This window comes from Electrona antarctica (genome assembly GCF_951216825.1).
Source record: "Electrona antarctica genome assembly, chromosome: 16".
NCBI classification, from domain to species: domain Eukaryota; kingdom Metazoa; phylum Chordata; class Actinopteri; order Myctophiformes; family Myctophidae; genus Electrona; species Electrona antarctica.
Window position 1 is genome coordinate 37,257,460 of NC_136797.1, and position 18,222 is coordinate 37,275,681.

At 44.0% G+C, this 18,222-nt stretch overlaps 1 protein-coding gene across 1 annotated transcript; it reads left to right on the forward strand.

Moving 5' to 3' along the window:
• Window positions 1-13,523: 13,523 nt before the first annotated feature.
• Window positions 13,524-15,735, forward strand: purg (purine-rich element binding protein G; the record flags this gene model as incomplete). The annotated part of the gene is made up of 3 exons (XM_079524029.1): window positions 13,524-13,707; window positions 14,249-14,534; window positions 15,006-15,735. The coding sequence occupies 3 exons, from the start codon at window positions 13,524-13,526 to the stop codon at window positions 15,733-15,735; spliced, it is 1,200 nt and encodes a 399-aa protein (XP_079380155.1).
• Window positions 15,736-18,222: the final 2,487 nt, after the last annotated feature.

The window sequence follows — 18,222 nt, forward strand, 5'->3', positions numbered from 1 at the left end:
TGAATAAAAGTGCAAATGTCATTCAATAATGTAAAAGAGGTCTGTCACACAGGCCTGTGTGTGTGTGTGTGTGTGTGTGTGTGTGCGTGTTTGTTGAATGCATGTGAGTGAAAAATAGCTATAACTGGGGGAAATAAAATGTACAGAACAGATATTTATGTTCATTACATAATAATATTTACATTGTGTGATGAAGAACTGCTATTTTGTGTAAATTCATTGAAATGTATGAAAAACAAAACAAAACAAAACAATATATATATATATATAGCTGCAAGCAGTGATAAGACAGGACCAAGCAATAAGCCATAAACATAATCATGTGAGGTTGCATGTTAGGAGGAACTGTAATTTTCATTGGCTCATAAAACCTTAATTTTTTCACTTAAAAAAAGTACTTTTGATTTTTTGTCCGTATATAGGTCTAAAGTTCATATGTAGAAATATTTGTGTATTTTGATCAAAGTCAAAGATCCCGAGAGGAGATAGATTTTAACTGTTTTTCATACAATAGAGCACCGAAGTCTGACGTCACTTTCAGTAGAGGGCACCAACACACAGGTTTGTGTATTTTTTATTTGTATTTAAATCTCCATAGGGCGATTTTATGTCGCTTCATATAAGAACTGTGTTTGAAAAATAAAGTGACCACCCCGGCGTTTCTGTCAGGGGAGTGGCTGTGCGTCGTTAATGATGTCCATTCATATTTGATACAGCCAGTTTCTAGAGAAAATGGAATTAATGTGACCGCAAAAGCCTTGAAACTACATATGAATGCAATGTCGCTGAGCATATACGTCACGCCCAGCTGTCATATTGCGTTCCTGAGATTCCTGAGATTCCTCGTTGACGTAAGCTCAGCTGGTGGTGACTCGACTCGTACTAACCACGATACATTATATATCAATAAAATTAAAATTAAAATAAACGTAATTAACGTTCAGTTTCTGTTGTGCGACGGGCTGCGGGCAGAAGCAGCCTACCCGGAAATGTAGTCTCTGGGTTGTTTGGCTTTTTTAACGCTTGTTTTGTTACTCTTTGGGTATATTTGTACATTTCCACCTTCAGTCGATGCTTCATATCCATATGAGTGAAAAGGCCGGGGTGATCGGTTTATTTTTCAAACACAGTTCTTATATGAGGCGATCTAAAATCCCCCTATGGAGATTATAATGCTTATAAAAAAATACACGAACCATGGGACTGGCGCCCTCTACTGATAGTAGAGGGCAGTGACGTCAGGACTTCGGTGCTCTATTCAAAATGGTGGGTGATCTAAAGGTCAGAGGTCAAAAGTCAGAACACGAAAGTTCGGCATGAGGAGACACATATGTGTATCAAAGTTTTACATTAAACGACATTTAATTGAACAACACCCTCATCACTGACAAGCCAACTACTTAAACATCTTCTTTACAAACATTGCAACAACGCTGGTTAACAAACTGCCCTCCCACTCTGGGCGTTTTGGTATAGAGCACATCAAAGCCTTCTACAAAAACCTAGGTGTTTGTAAAGATGATTTGAAACTGACAATGGTAACAACTGAGGAGGTACTTAAATCTAAGCACACGTAAGGGTGCTCATTGATGCGGTACAAACTCACAAATGATTTACGATCGTAGGGTGCGCAGTGGCTCACCGTGGACAGCACTCGAACCTTTTGAGATACAGCGCTTTGAAAATCCTGTTATAATGGAGGCTCAACGGAGCTGGATTAAAACAAATCCATAGCTGGTGGGGACGGAGGCTCTCCATACTAACCGGAGCAATGCTAAAAGATAAATGGACGGTGGCTGCTTTCATATATGGAGTATACGGTTGTCTACGAACATACGCGTAGATAGCACCAGTAGGTAACCGATAGCCTAGCTACGTTTATAAACGTAGATATATAGCAGCGAAAAAGTTAAAAGACTGAGTGCCCTTCAACCCCACAAGGCCACTGGCCATGACAATATTCCCTCCAAATTTCTCAGAGACTCGGCCATCTCTATAGCTCCAATCATCACCCACATAATAAAGATAAAGATAAAGACAACTTTTGTCCATTCAATTTACATAAAATGGAAATTTGTCTTTGGCACACTGGCAGTCAGTTACAACAATAAAACATAATAAACCTCTCCATCAAACAGGGACAGTTTCCCCCAAGATTTCAAACTGGCCAAAGTAACCCCCCTGCACAAGAAAGGGAGCAAATTAGACACTGGCAACTACCGCCCAATTTCTTAGCTCCATCTCGAAAGTGATGGAAAAAATAGTCTATGAACAGGTTGAAAAGTATCTTGCCACAAAGTATTTATCACGGTGTCAAAAGGCTTTTGACACCGTGAACCACTCCATACTGGTTAACAAGATAAAAGCAATTGTTTTTGATAGCACATCAGTGAGCTGGATGCAATCCTATACCTGGAGGGGAGAGAACAGATGGTGGAGGTGAACGGAACACTGTCGTCCCCCCTCCCAGTGAGCTGTGGCGTTCCACAAGGAAGCATACTAGGGACTTTTCTGTTTCTAATATATGTAAAAGACATGACATCAGCTTGTGACTGCAACTTGTTCCTGTTCGCAGATGACTCAGCACTGCTGGTCTCGGACAGGAACAAACTGCAGGTTGAAAAGGCCCTCAGCTCTGAACTCGGTAGAATCTGCACCTGGCTCGCTGATAACAAACCTGGGAAAAACTGAATCCATTCTATTTGGATCAAATAGTAATCTCAGCAAGGCAGATGGCTTCTTGGTTAGAGTGGGTGACAATATTATCACACGATTCGAAAAGATGAAATTACCTACCAAGGTTCCATCCTGGAGGCAAATCTTTCCAGTGATAAAATGGCCACCAACGTAATCAAAAAATTCAACCAAAGAACAAGATTCCTATAGAGGATCTCCTCACTGGTCAACAAAAACACCTTGAAGACCCTAACAGGAGCCCTCGTACAAGGTTTCTTGCATGCACCTCTTGATACCACAGCACCTCAAAGGCCCTTAAAACAAGGCTCCAGACATCCCAAAACAAACTGGTCAGGCTACTACTTGGCCTCACTCCCCGAACCCACCTCACCCCTGCCCACTTTGACAGGCTGGAATGGCTTAGGCTTGACAACAGAGTACAGCATCTAGCAATGGGTCTGGTCCACAAGATTCGATACACCACCAAGATACCCATGTACCTGTCTAAATACTTCTTAATGTCAACGAAGTCCACACCCACAACACCAGAGGGAGTTCAACAAACCATGTGCAACCCAGATTCGGCACAAACAAGGGACTAAATTAATTTCGCTCCTATGCCACCAAAATGTGGAACGCCCTACCAACAGCCATTAAGACATGTGAATCCCTTGACTCCTTCAAAACTGCTCTCAAAGGGCACCTACGGACGGCTGCAATTTGAAACTGGCCCCGTAAAATCTGAATCCCCCACCCACCCCTTTTTCCCCTCACTGTATGTTTTTTTCCCCTTTTTACCTCCTCTATGATGATTTCCTATTTTTTGGTATAGTAGTGTATATTTGTACTCTAAATGTTATGATGAATTGAACATGGTGGACCCTATTGTAGGCTAAACAAGTGTAATGCTTTATGGTGTCGTCCAGTTAACAGTCTTGTATCGAGTTGTGCTTTAAATGTACTGTAATACTAATTCTCCAAAACTGTTAATAAATTCTTCAATCAATCAAAACAGTAGGTGGGCTTTTAGATGGATCAGAGCATTGAGCAGCAAATAGAGCTGAAAGCTGAAAGCCTCCTGTTTATACACTAGATGGATCCATTACTACATAACCATCCACTAATAATAATAATTTCAATTAATATGATTATTTTGCCATTTTAACCACTTTCAACCCTGTTGTCATTTGTCACATCTACAAATGACACAATTCTACACTCAACTCTAAACTCTTAACTCTGACTGGGGACAGTGGTGTGTCTGGGAGAATAGTTTATTAATGATCATACATCCTGAAGATATTTCTAAAAGGTTGTTTATGTATAGCCTATGGATGGCACAGTCCGCTAGCAGACACAGAAGTCAAATGCCTACTGTTTGTAGATCAGATGACCTGGTGTTACTGTCCCCTACCAAAGAAGGATTACAACAGCACCTTGACCTCCTGCACAAATCTAACGAAGACAAAAATTATGATATTCCAAAAAAGACATAACCACCTGAACCAACAAGTCTTTCTAAATACGACGGCACTAGAACACACAGCAAACTACTTACCTCGGCCTAAACAACTCGGGTCATTCGCAGCTTTGTTGCGAATGACCTGAGAGAAAAGGCAAGAAGGTCTTATGCCATCAAAAGGAATGTTAAGCTAGACATCACAATACAAATCTGGTTAAAGACATTAGACTCCGTCATAGAACCCATCTCCCTCTATGGCGATATCTGGGGTCCCCTTTCCAACCAAGAACCTGAGAAATTGGATCAACACCAAACAGAGAGACACCAACCACACGTTTAATAGCTCATGGTTTCCAATCATGGGCGGATTGAGATGTTCCAGGTCGTCATGTCAAGGACCCATATTGATATGCATTTGGCCACAGACATCTGAAAAGGTTTTACAGAAACCCTATTAGAGAAGATTTGCATTATTCATTTTTCGAAAATAGCAGATCTACATGCTCACAACACGTCACATAGCGATATGTTGGGATACTTATTAAATAGTGTGAAAGTGGTTAAACAGAGTTTGATGCTAAGTTAACTCATTTTAACTGGGACCCGCTGGAACTTTACTTTATTCGTTTATTTAGTCAGGACAGTGTATATTACATTACATTCAAATTGCAGTGTAAATATACCAGATTTAGCAAAACATGCTAATTTCCATCTGCAGTCCCCAGGGCCCAGACATCAAACAATACAAACATGACTGACATACAGGACATAGCATACAAATACCTAGTACATTTCAAACGTAATAAGACTAGTAAGAATAAAAAATAAGAAAAGATTCAACTATTATTAGGGTAGGTTTACTCTATTTTGGACTAAGCGTCATACATGATACATGACGTTATTTTTTAACCATTGTTTCAATTGTCCTTTAAAAGCTGTGAAAGTGGGGATCTCCCTCAGTGTGAGAGGGAGCTCCTAAACATTTTGCCAACATCTCACACAGTCCTATCCTCCTGGTGGAGACCTGTGCCCAGAAGGGCACTTTTTGAGTGGTGTAAACCACTCCTACAACTGGCTTTGTTAGTCTGTCTGTCTGTCTGTCTGTCTGTCTGTCTGTGCAGACAAAATGAGCATGGTTGCTACGGTCACCCAGTTCACCCGGGTGTGATTTCATTATGTCAGACATTACGTCAGACCACAGCTGATCAGTCTATATAAGACCTTACACCACTCAGTTCACACGGGTGTGATTTTCTAGTTATGTATAAATTCCTTGAGAGGAGGAGGAGCTAAATCATTTAGACATTTATAGATAAAACAGGCAAAATTCAAAAGATTATATTTTTCCAAAATGGCACAGTGATGATATGAGTTGGGTTTTTTGTCAAATACCTTACCTTAATGGCTCTTTTGAAAAGTTGTTCTATAGGTTTGATGACTGAGTTGTCCCAGCAAATTACTAGTTTGTGAAACAGTATTCTATGTGCGATAAGATCATACAATGAAGGTATGTCTTTGCAGCTTCTGTTGTTAAATATGGTCGAATTTGACGGAAGTTTTTCAAATTGAAGTTAATTGTACTTGTTACAAATTGTTACTTTTTTATGTGTTTCTTAAAAGTCAGGTTTGAGTCCAAAATGACTCAGAGATACTTGAAGTGAGAAACTAGTTCCAATTCTATTCCCTTTGAGAACACATTTGACCGTTCTTGGTTTTTGGTCTCTTACTGAACAGCATGCAGACTGTTTTTTGAGTGGTGTAAACCACTCCTACAAATGAGACGTAGCTTGCGGAGTTAGTTCAGTCAGTCACACTCAAGGGAGTTAATGCCATGCTCAAGGCGCATACTATACTCAAGGGGTTAACATGCTGCATTACTATGTGGGTGTATTCAGTATGTGCAAGACCCTCATGTCATTCGCTGATGTGGCAGTCAGCTGACCAATTGGGCGGGCTACTTAAGCTCACCAGTCTGCATGCTCTTCCTGCCTTCCTCTGCATATGGTCCCTGGTTGTATGTGATGTTTTTGTTCCTCGTGGTTGTTGCTGCTGCTATTGCTGTCCGTGTGTGCAGCTACTTCTGCTTAAATTATGCTTCTCAGCTACTGTCCTTGCTGTGATAAGGGCCTGCAGGTTGTATGCATAATATTGAGTTTGATAGGATTCTGCTAATGCTGCTGAGCTATGTGGCTTCAACAAGCTTCATAATAGCCAGTTTTGGTAATTAAGCCAGATGCGCAGTCAGTGCTGCAGCTTCTTTTGTAACATGGTATGTGTTCTATAGCCAAGTTTTCATTTTGCTAATGTTTTGCCAAGTCAGCCCAGGTGCAGTGTTTCTCCCATTCAGTGATGGGTCCTCAACTCATGTGCAGTGGTTGCCACGTCCGCTTTTATAAGCAACGTTGGGCTTGTTTTCTGTAGTCAAATTGTTCGGTTCTGGTGTTCTGTCATGGATCCAAATGACCTTGGCCAATGAACTGTATTGTTTCAAAGTCGTCGTAGTCATTAGGGTATATATTGTAAGTTAAGTTGTCACATGGCGAGTCCTAGTCGGGTACAGGATGGTTCTACACCTGGTTGCTTTCTTTCTCAAGATCTGGCAACTCAGCTGACCGGTTGTGTCTCCTAGCAGTTTCATTCATTTTGGAGCAAGACTTCAGTCACACTCTGCTTACCAAAGTATTCCTTAAAATACTTTCTATATGTGCTTTGGAAAGTGTTGTCTGTGAGGTAACTACCTTACTTGCAATCTTGATATAGGTTTGGTGCTTTTGTAGCCATGTAGTGTTGAGGTTTCCTCATTGCCATGAGGGTTTGTTCATGCTAAACTAATGCTAAAGCTAGCACCCTTTTGCCCTGTGATTTTTATGCTTCAGTTTTATGCCTGGTTAACATTAACACTGTCAAGTCATATGTGGCATAGTTATTAATCTTAAAGTTCATCTCAATCCAGTTCAGTTATGTGCAGTGTCATTCTAAAGTAGGTTAAAATTGCAAATTGCATTTGCAGTAATGTCATGTCAAGTGACATAGCCTACGGTCTACTGCTGTAGATCTGTAGATTTGTTTCTAGCGGTTTATTTTCGGACGTATTTCTCAATGGGTATCATTTAATTAGTGCTTTCTTTTCGTTGTGTCATGTCTCAGCTTCACTATCCGGGTTGAGCTGTCTCGGAGAAGAGTTAAAAGCCTTAACAAACTGCTGCCTCCGTCCGCCTCTTCAAGCATATCTAGCTGTCGGTCTAGTCACTCCAGTGTATAGAGGGTATGCGCATGCATAAAGTGAATGGCAAATTGAGTGGCAAAGTGAGTTTAACGTTGCTTAACGTCGTTTAATGCAATCATATTGGACTTTTCTGTCTGGATGCATGGGCTGTCAAGGCCAGAAGTAGTTTTCTGCCACTCAGTAGGCGTTGCCGCATAACTTCCTGGTTTGATGATGATGTCACGCGCATACCCTCCTCACTCTCTTGAGGTCAGAAGTTCAGATCAATATATACATATAGCGTCTTGTCACCGTGTTTCCCATCGCTCATTGTCACCTTTAATGTTTCAGATTCATATTGTATGTTCTGTTGATCAGTCCTTGAGTAGGATTAGGTAATGGCAGTTGTTTTGTGGGACTGAAGATGTTTCAAAAGGTGGTAGGCTAGCAGCTCGCTGTATTGCTTCATTTCTGCACAACTAACATCCACTGCCAGGAGCTCTAAAGTGAAACTCCTAAGCATTAATTCATCACTTAACCGTGAGAGGACCTGGGACGAAGGAAGGCAGCCATAGACGTATGTCTATGTTCGCAGCAAGCTTGGCTTCCGTGTCGCAGTGCTTGTGCAACCTATTGGTTGTGTTTTCCCCTGTGCAGCCTGGGAAATGTAGTCTGCCAGTTGTATTCAGATCAGTAATCGATTTGACGTTGCTCAGTACCGCTATAGTATTGAGTAACAGCATTAGGCAAATATCACAGTGATGACGTTTAATGTCTATAATTCCGCAGTGGATATAGCATAAGTTGGGTTAGTTGCAACTTGCATAGGAGGCTTTGCTATGTTTCACCAGTTTCAACTGAAACAGGCCTCCACCCTCAGGGGCCCTCCGAGCGCTGACTGACCGTCGGGTGTCCCCCGCCACCTTTGGCCTCTCTCTCGCTCACTCGCTGCCTTACTCTCTCCCACAATGTTAAATTACACTTATTTCCTGTTAATAACCATGGGTAAATGTGCAGCATCGGGAGGTAAAGGGGAGACACTTATCGTGAAGGGACAGCAGGATGAGGAGAGGTGGTGTTGTCGCTGCATCTTGTCGAGAGTAATGGTTGCGTGCAATATTGAACAGTCAAACTATTGTATCAATACACCCGTATCAACAGGATAATTACGTCATAGGTTATGGAGGCCTCATATTTGGTCTTGAAACAAGCCTCCAGATTCCTAAGGCCGCCCCTGGTTAGTTGTGTGACCTCATTCAGCACTGCATCATCAGGACGATGGATCCAATGCTGGAAACACTTTTGGCTCATGGTGCTCATTAAACGTTTGGCCAGTATATCTCGTTGTTAATCTATTTAACGTTGCAGTTAGTAGGGATGGGGCCGATTTTCTTTGTGGCGGCTTGGTGGCTACTTCTAATCTTGTTGTAAGCCTTCACGTTCTGGTACCAGCCCAGGGGCCTCGCGGCTAGACGAGTCTGCCCCGAGACTGGGAGGTTGTGGCTCGATCACCGGCTGGGTCATACCAAAGACTCCGGAAAAATGGGAACCCAGTGCCTCCTCCGATCCTCGGCACTCGGCATCAACGGTCGTAATGGAGTAAGTCCCTGCGTCATTCTAGTGTCACGTCCAGGGGCTGTACGTGTACATCAATCCGCCTCTCACTTCTGGATCAAGAGTTGGGCTCCTACCCCCGGGCCTCATGACTCAGCAAGGCTTGTTTTTCCGCTCATCTTAGTTATTGCTACTAATGGCATTGGATGGCAATCTAAATTAATGCAGTAATAAATTCATAGTTAGTGGCATCAATGTTGTCAATTATCTGTAGCCATTGTCATTGCTTCCTCATAGAAGCTGTTTAGTGTTATGTTAAATAAAGTAATACATGTATTAATAATTATAATAAAAATAAGTGGCTATACAGGACAGGCATATATCTTGCTTTCTCTCAAAGCATATCATGTTTTATCTATTATCTGCGGCTCATTTGTTCAACAGGTTCATGACCCTCAGATGTTCTTTTGGCCCTAAGCTTTCTTTCAGCACAAATCTCAGACGTCCTAAGGTCGCTCAGTCAGGAGATTCACCAATGCTTCTTCAGCCGGTGTTGGCCGCCTTGGCCGGTTGGGTTTTCTTCGAAAGTGATGGTTCTAGTATCTGGCAAAGAAGTAAGTCCATCACCATCACCCATGTGCAGTGCTGCTGATTCTGCAGCATGATCATAGATTGCTCGTATGGGACATAGTAGTGTATCTCATCCCAGTTCTGGACGAGGGTGGTCTTGAATAGTTCTCGGGTCTGCACGACTCAAGCTTATTTTAACCTCTTTAAGCTCATATTCAATTGCTCAAAGGCCTCATGAAGAGCATATGCCGCTCATGTAAGTTAATTCATTAAGGGCCTCAATCACTTGGGTGTCTAAATAGTCTAGGATTAAGATCTAAGGCTTTCTCTTTAAATATCGGTATCTCTCTTTAAACGGATTATCAGGCTCGTGTGGTGTGGGAAGTCTCTTCTGCTGATCTTGACCCTCAGCATGATCTCTGTTTCCGATCCGTGCTTAGGATCCCCTATTTACTCTTTTAATCATTCAGTCAGGATGAAGTATAAGTAACTCTGTCTCTGCTTGTGTCTTTTAGTTCTGCATTGGGAAACCTGCTTTGGCTGCGTTCTGGACTCCGTAAGGTGGCGTGAGCCCTGCCTAAGCCATGGCTATCGGTCTTCTCAGCTCATTTCCTCACTACTCCTGATTCTACTGCCACGCTGATGCGGCAGTCGCCAACCGAAACTCAGGCCACGGTCCTCAGCTGCCCATGAATCATTATGTGCATCTAATTAGAAGAGCTTTCAGTGTTGATTCAGGATGTAATGAATGCAAGTGCTGTATCTGATCAGGAATGGTAATCTTATTACCTTGCATATACGGTGGTTGCTGGGGGTAGTTCATTGGTGGCATGTCACAAGCTAATGACCAAATGGCTCAGTAGATGTTCCTCTACAGTGTTCCTCTACACCGGGGTAATGGTGGTTTCCTCATTTTGGCTTTAGATTAACGTTGGGGTAACGGTCAATGGTCGCACTACATGTAAGCCCTGTGAAATAGTTCAGGTAAGCCGCACGGCTGCGGCGTGCAGTCATAGCTACACTTAGCTCTCGTAAATTAGAATATCCTTATGTTTATAGCGGCTCTGAAACAGCGGGCCGGTGGCGTTCCTCTTGCTGACAGAGGGCCGGTGGCGTTCCTCTTGCTGACAGAGGGCCGGTGGCGTTCCTCCTGCTGACAGAGGGCCGGTGGCGTTCTCCTGCGTTCTCTTGCGTTCTCTTGCGTTCTCCTGCGTTCTCTTGCTGGCCGGTGGCGTTCCTCTTGCTGACAGAGGGCCGGTGGCGTTCCTCTTGCTGACAGAGGGCCGGTGGCGTTCTCCTGCGTTCTCCTGCGTTCTGCTGCGTTCTCTTGCTGGCCGGTGGCGTTCCTCTTGCTGACAGAGGGCCGGTGGCGTTCCTCTTGCTGACAGAGGGCCGGTGGCGTTCTCCTGCGTTCTCCTGCGTTCTCTTGCGTTCTCTTGCGTTCTGCTGCGTTCTCTTGCTGGCCGGTGGCGTTCCTCTTGCTGACAGAGGGCCGGTGGCGTTCCTCTTGCTGAGGACGTCGGCGTAACGGTGAATGGTTGCACTACACGCGCGTAAGCCCTGCGAAAGCAGCGTAGAATATTCCTCTATAGTGGCAATAGAGGAATGGCCTATCGGCGAGCGCAGCCAAGCAGGCCTTTTTCAGCTTAAGCTTAAGGTTAGTATGCCCCAGCCGATCCCAGATGGTTGTCTCTCATGCTGGGACCCCACACATTATTTTTCTCAAGAGGTAAGCCTCACGGCTCGGCGTGCAGCCATGGCTACACATAGCTCACGTAAAAGTTAAAATATCCGTGCAAAATCCAGAAATGCATAGCTTGCATTTCGTCACTATTCTCAGTGGGACATCTGCACGGATGTGTATCGGTTGAGTATTCCCGTAGGGCGTTCCGGTTCTGCTTTGTTGGGGGGGTTAGCATATCCGGCAGGTTCCAGAAATGCATATTTGCATTTTGTCACTGTGTATCCATAGTGGGTCACCTGCCCGGATCAACGGTGAGAGTTCACCGAAAGTATGTGTGTTGGGGGGGTTATTGTATATCTATCTCCCTGCTCTTTATATTCTGTGTTATTGCTTAACCATGCCGAGCAGGGAGAAATCCAGCAGAGCCGAACGCCAAGTCTAATATCATATGCAAACTCATTACTCATTCTGTAATAAATATTGGTAAATCTATTCGTGAGTTGTCTGACTGAAATGAGACGTAGCTTGCGGAGTTAGTTCAGTCAGTCACACTCAAGGGAGTTAATGCCATGCTCAAGGCGCATACTATACTCAAGGGGTTAACATGCTGCATTACTATGTGGGTGTATTCAGTATGTGCAAGACCCTCATGTCATTCGCTGATGTGGCAGTCAGCTGACCAATTGGGCGGGCTACTTAAGCTCACCAGTCTGCATGCTCTTCCTGCCTTCCTCTGCATATGGTCCCTGGTTGTATGTGATGTTTTTTCCCACCTCCACCCCAGCACCACCGGTGGGCTCTGCTATTTATGTTCCCCATGGGGGGTTATTGTATATCTATCTCCCTGCTCTTTATATTCTGTGTTATTGCTTAACCATGCCGAGCAGGGAGAAATCCAGCAGAGCCGAACGCCAAGTCTAATATCATATGCAAACTCATTACTCATTCTGTAATAAATATTGGTAAATCTATTCGTGAGTTGTCTGACTGAACTGGCTTTTGTGTGCAGAAACAAATGAGCATGGTTGCTATGTTCAAAATAATTTCTGACGTAATTAAATCACACCCGGGTGAACTGGATGACCGTAGCAACCGTGGTCATTTTTTCTGCACAAAAAAAGCCAGTTGTGAAATCACATCCGGGTGTGATTTCATTACGTCAGATCAGAGCTGATCAGGCTATATAATACCTTAACTTATATAATACCTCACATCGGACAAAAACTCCAGCTGAATCAACCTTACACCACTCAGTTCACACGGGTGTGATTTTTTTATTACATTTAACAGAAGGCAATTGGCACTTAACCAGATTTGGACCTTGTCCAGTGCATTTGTGAGGCACCCCTCTGAATGACCCCTGTGGGTCCCTGAACCCCACTTTGCTGTCAGTGTATGTATGTATGTATGTATGTATGTATGTATGTATGTATGTATACACTCTCAGAGATAATTACGCACTGGGGATTTTATATTGTATATATTGGGGTCCTAAAATGGTATTAAATGGGGGGTCCCTGGTGTATTTCATATGGGTCCTTGAAATTAAACCATGCTCAGAATCAGCGCTGTCTGTCTGTCTGTGTGTGTGTGTGTGTGTGTGTGTGTGTGTGTGTGTGTGTGTGTGTGTGTGTGTGTGTGTGTGTGTGTGTGTGTGTGTGTGTGTGTGTGTGCGCGCGCGCTCGCGCGCGCGCGTTGGCTCTTTAAACGGGGATGGGAGGGAGGATGGATGGGGAGAATGGGTTCAACGGGTTCACCCTAGTTATCTGTAGCAGGCGCCCTTGCCTTGCCTGGATTGGACGACTCTCTTTACACACACACACACACACACACACACGCGCGCACGCACGCACACGCACAGACAGCAGGAATGGAGGACGCAGAAGTATCAGTATGAAGACAGGGTAAACAAGAGAGAGAGAAGAAAACAGGACATTGCGCTTTTTATAATTTGCAGATGCAAAAAGACGTCCGAAAAAGCGTCGCGTCTGACCTCATAATCACCACCAGGACTGGACACGGCTGCTACCCCTCCCCCCACACACCCCCCTTTCATTTTTGGAACGCGCCGATTTCGGGTCATTCGAGGTAGAGAGCTCGTGGAGTAGACACACACCGGCCGATACCACATATTATCAGCGGTTACAGCCCTCTCTCTCTCTCTCTCTCTCTCTCTCTCTCTCTCTCTCTCTCTCTCTCTCTCTCTCTCTCTCTCTCTCTCTCTCTCTCTCTCTCTCTCTCTCTCTCTCTCTCCCTCTCTCTCTTTCTCTTCTTCGTCTTGTTCTTCCACGCACCATCTCCTCTTGCGTGGAAATTACAAAAAACGACATGCGGGGAGCGTCGGCGGTGGAATTATTATTCTTATTGACATCATGATGGCTGATGCGTGTTCCCGAGGGATGGAGCGTGGAGGAGGTGGTGGAGTAGGAGGCAGACCGGGCAGGATGCTCCAACCAGCCCCGGACGGTGCAGCGGCGCACAGGTCGGCGGTGTATCCCCAGCATTACGTCCAGACAGCGGCCACAACGCAGCTGCAGCAGCAGCAGAGTGGTGGAGGTAAGGAAGGCCTGTCACAATTCTTACATAACGCAATAATTTTAGATAAATGGATTATTATAATTTTTGTGATGCTCGTGATGATGATCAAGGTGCAAACATGTTCGAAAGAATGGTGGAGATAGCAGATCTGCAAGCTCATTTGCACTATTTTTCTTAAATGTTGAAAGCATGAGTTGTTTGACTGACATATTTGCCCTGTGTAATTTGATTTCATGAAGTAATGTAATTTTCTTATGTTCAATTCAAAAAACACTATTCAATCGTCCATGTAGGCCTATTTGTTTGGCTATTTCCATACTATAATTCTTTTTTTTTATTAAAGTATGATGTTATTGAAATATATAAAGCAAATAATATTTGTCAATAATTGTCATAGACAATTAATTTGTCCTGTGTACTTTTTGTTTAAGAAGCATAAAAGCCAAACAAATGTGATTTTTCGAGTGTTAAAAAAAACACAGTTAAATCGTTGATCGAAATGATTGCGATTTGACAACATTAACCGTCTAAGTTCAATCCCCTGACCGTGCCGTGCCAGGCCTGGCCAGTGGTGGCGCCGTAGACATCCAGGAGCTAGCCTCCAAGCGCGTGGACGTCCAGAAGAAGCGCTTCTACCTGGACGTGAAGCAGAGCGCGCGCGGACGCTTCCTGAAGATCGCCGAGGTGTGGATCGGCCGCGGGAGGCACGACAACGTCCGCAAGAGCAAGCTGACGCTGTCTATGAGCACGGCGCCCGATCTGCGCTACGCGCTGGGCGACTTCATCGATTACTACGCCCGCATTGGACTGCGCGGGGGAGGCAACGCCACGGCCACGCAGCACCGGTAAGGCCTGAACGATTATAAGTTACAGAATCGACTCCATCGTGATTATTTTTGAGATAATCGTTTATTTTGTTTTATTTCTGCATGGCTAATTGTCGGAATGGTTTCCATCCCTTTGTATGAAGTAATCGGTTGACAAATCGCAGATCTACAAGCTCACGATGTATATGGCAATGTGATGTGTTGTTGTCGCTTTGTAGATGAACAATTTTAGCTATAGCTAAAGTCTAAAAACTATTAAATAGGCCTATATGGCCTGTTTTGATCATTGGTCATTGTCAGTGATCTCCTTTACCGTAAGTTATTTGTCATGTCTGCCCTATGCAATTTGTTTAGTTTCCAAAGCTTATTTAGATGTTCCAATGTTTAGTGCCAACAACACAATCAAATCATCAATCACAATTATTTGCATGTCAACTCAAAATGTCCTGATGGTGACAGCTCCACCCACCGGCCGGACGCGTTGCAGAGCAACGGTCAGCAGACGGGGGTCCGCGGGCCCGCCCTATCCCCGCACGACGACAACAGCGACGACCCCCGGCGGCGGCGGCAGGCCGAGCGCCGTGCCGCGTCCTCGGCATCGCCCAGCGGTTCGGCGGCCTCCGAGCCGGAACAGCCGCAGGTCAGCGGCACCACGCCTCACCGTGTGCTGAAGAGTGAGCTGATCGAGCGCGACAACCGCAAGTACTACCTGGACCTCAAGGAGAACCAGCGGGGGCGCTTCCTGCGCATCCGGCAGACGGTGAGCAAGGCCCATGGGACCATCGGCTACTACGGCCAGCAGGGCATCGAGCAGACCATCGTGCTGCCGGCGCAGGGCCTCATCGAGTTCCGCGACGCGCTGTCTCAGCTCATCGACGACTATGGCGACGACGACGATGACCAGCGCGGCGTCGTCGGCATAAAGGGGGAGGACGAGCAGCAGCCGGAGCTGCCGGACGCCGCGTCCTTCCGTGTGGACAACAAGCGCTTCTACTTCGACGTGGGCTCGAACCGCTACGGCGTCTTCCTGAAGGTCAGCGAGGTGCGGCAGCCGTACCGCAACACCATCACCGTGCCGCTCAAGGCCTGGGCGCGCTTCGGCGAGAACTTCCTGCGCTACGAGGAGGAGATGCGCCGCATCTTCGCCTCCTGCCACAAGGGGGACAAGAGGACAGACGTGGCCCTGTGCGGCGGGGACAGCGAGGACCACGAGGATTGACGTAGCCGCCGGGGTTTGAGACGCGCCAAGCTAAGCGGCGGTAAGGTTGGGAGCGTGGGAGAGGGACATGTCCACTCGGTTCTGATGTGATCAATACGTTTGATTGACTGTACTGTATACGACTATTGTCAACATGCACTTTCCCACTAGAAACCTAATTCATTAATGCTGGTACATTCCACCCACAAAAATTGAATATCGTGGCAAAGTTATTTTTCCCCGTAATGTAATACAAAAAGTGAAACTTTCATATAGTATACATTCATCACAGACAACGTGAAATACTTTTATATTGATGATTGTGACAGTATCAAAATATTTGAATTTTACATGGATTATACAGATTTATAATTTAGTTTTTGTATTACATTACGAAAAAAATCAGAGATGAAACTTTTCCACAACATTCTAAAGTTTTGGAATACGCCTGAAATCTACCAATGAATTGGTGTCTACTGGTATTGATATTGCACAATGACATTATCATGCTTATTATGGGATGGTGGTATGAATATGTGTATGTTTGGGGATACGATTCCTCTTTCCAACATTTGAAAGACAAAAGATTAAAGAGGAATCCAAAGGAATCCTCAAACATGGCTGTGTGTGCGCAAGCGCGGCAAAACGGGAAGGAACGAGTATGATGATGATTTTTTATCTACAGCACATACACGTGTGTGATCATACAAATGGATACCAAGACAGTAAATCCACTCATTATTGTTACCATAAAGAAAAATACAAGCGATATTTAATATTTAAGTTATTTTACACTTAATTTGGCATTAGCCACGATTCTATTAAATATGTGAATCAAAGTAATGCTGAATTTAGACTCCGTTGTATGACGTGTGTTGCTCGTCGGAAGTATCTTCTGTAGAAGATTAGCTATTTTCGGTGTGCTACACGTCATGCGACTAACGGCTTATTTATACTTAGTTGCACACGTCGCCGATGTTGCACACTGAAAGTACCCGATCCATAAGCTCAGAAATACAAAAATCGCAGCGCAATGTGTTCCAAGCTTATGTATTTCAGTGGGCAACACAATACGCAACCAAGTCTAAATCAAGCCGTAACACTTCCTCATGAGGGGAAACTTCCTACACAAAATCAATGCTTAGTTAACGCTTAATTAATGATTAACTCTTCATCAACAAACCCACCACGTGTGGCCCTTAATTAATGATATTAATAACTTAAGTCATAACGACTTCTCCATTCATTGACAGAAATTAATGATTAATGATCATTAATTGAGTGTTAATCACGTGTATGGATTTGCCCCTTATGAGGAAGCGTTGTTAAAACCGGGCTAAATATAACTTGAAATATGTAGGCCCTAACTTGTAAATGCATCATTATAAGTAGTTATTATCTGAAAAATGAACACATGTAATGTTCAATGCCGCAGGAGAGGTATTTTAATGTGAAATGCTATCTTAAGTATGGCCTTAACAACAGCTGGTCTTAAAGGATAGACGATACCTTTACTTGAAACGCAGAGATCTCCACCGTATTGCAGCTATTTCTAAAAATGTCCCTATAAAGACTGAGACAGACAGTGGCTGCGCTGATACCTCCATGACGAATGGGATTCCATTTGTCTCCAATGCACTCTTTACCGCGTGGTATAGTCCCTGTTTTGATAGCATAGTACTTCACTTTATTCTACTTAATTCGTTCTTATTAGCATCTTTTTTTAAATCGTGTGGTGCTATAGGACAATGTCTGTGTTTAAAAAAGAAAAGAAAAGAAAAGAGAAACGTTTGCAAATTAGCTGAAGTTCTTTAAAAGCCATATCATTTTGCATCTGGTCACCGATCCCTTTGTTGCATTTGACAATGGCAGGTGGCATTGTAACTCGCAGGTACAGTAGGTCAGCGGAACACAGATTTCTGCGAGACGTGCATCCAAAGGCTACAGTTTTACAAAAGTAAGTCATCAGTATAGCCTCAGCAACTGAAGTACAGGCCGATCACATTGGACACTGTTTGCAGGCCGCCGTGCGCAACACCTTTTCTCATGCAGTCAAATAGGCCAGTCAATCTAAGATTTGACCCAAAATAAATTGCAATAGTAATCGTTCAAGGTTTTTTATGATCCTTATAGGGTCATCCAAATAACTTACTGTATATAAGGCAACCATTTCAAATTTGAATTATCCTTTAAGTAGCATGTGACATGTCAAACTAGGGGTTATTCATGATTCTGAATCCATTCCAAGCATTAGTTGTGCACGAAAAACACTCCTTGGGCTAGAAACGGCCATAGCCGTTTTCACAAATGTGATGAGGTCATCACATTTGGGCACAATTGGGCAAGTGGCTATGGCCGGTTTTAGCCCAAGGAGTGTTTTTTCGTGCAAAACTAATGCTTGGAATGGATTCAGAATCATGAATAACCCCTAGTTTGACATGTCACATGCTACTTAAAGCATAATTCAAATGTGACATTTTTGCCTTTTTCAATGGTACTCAAAGTTCA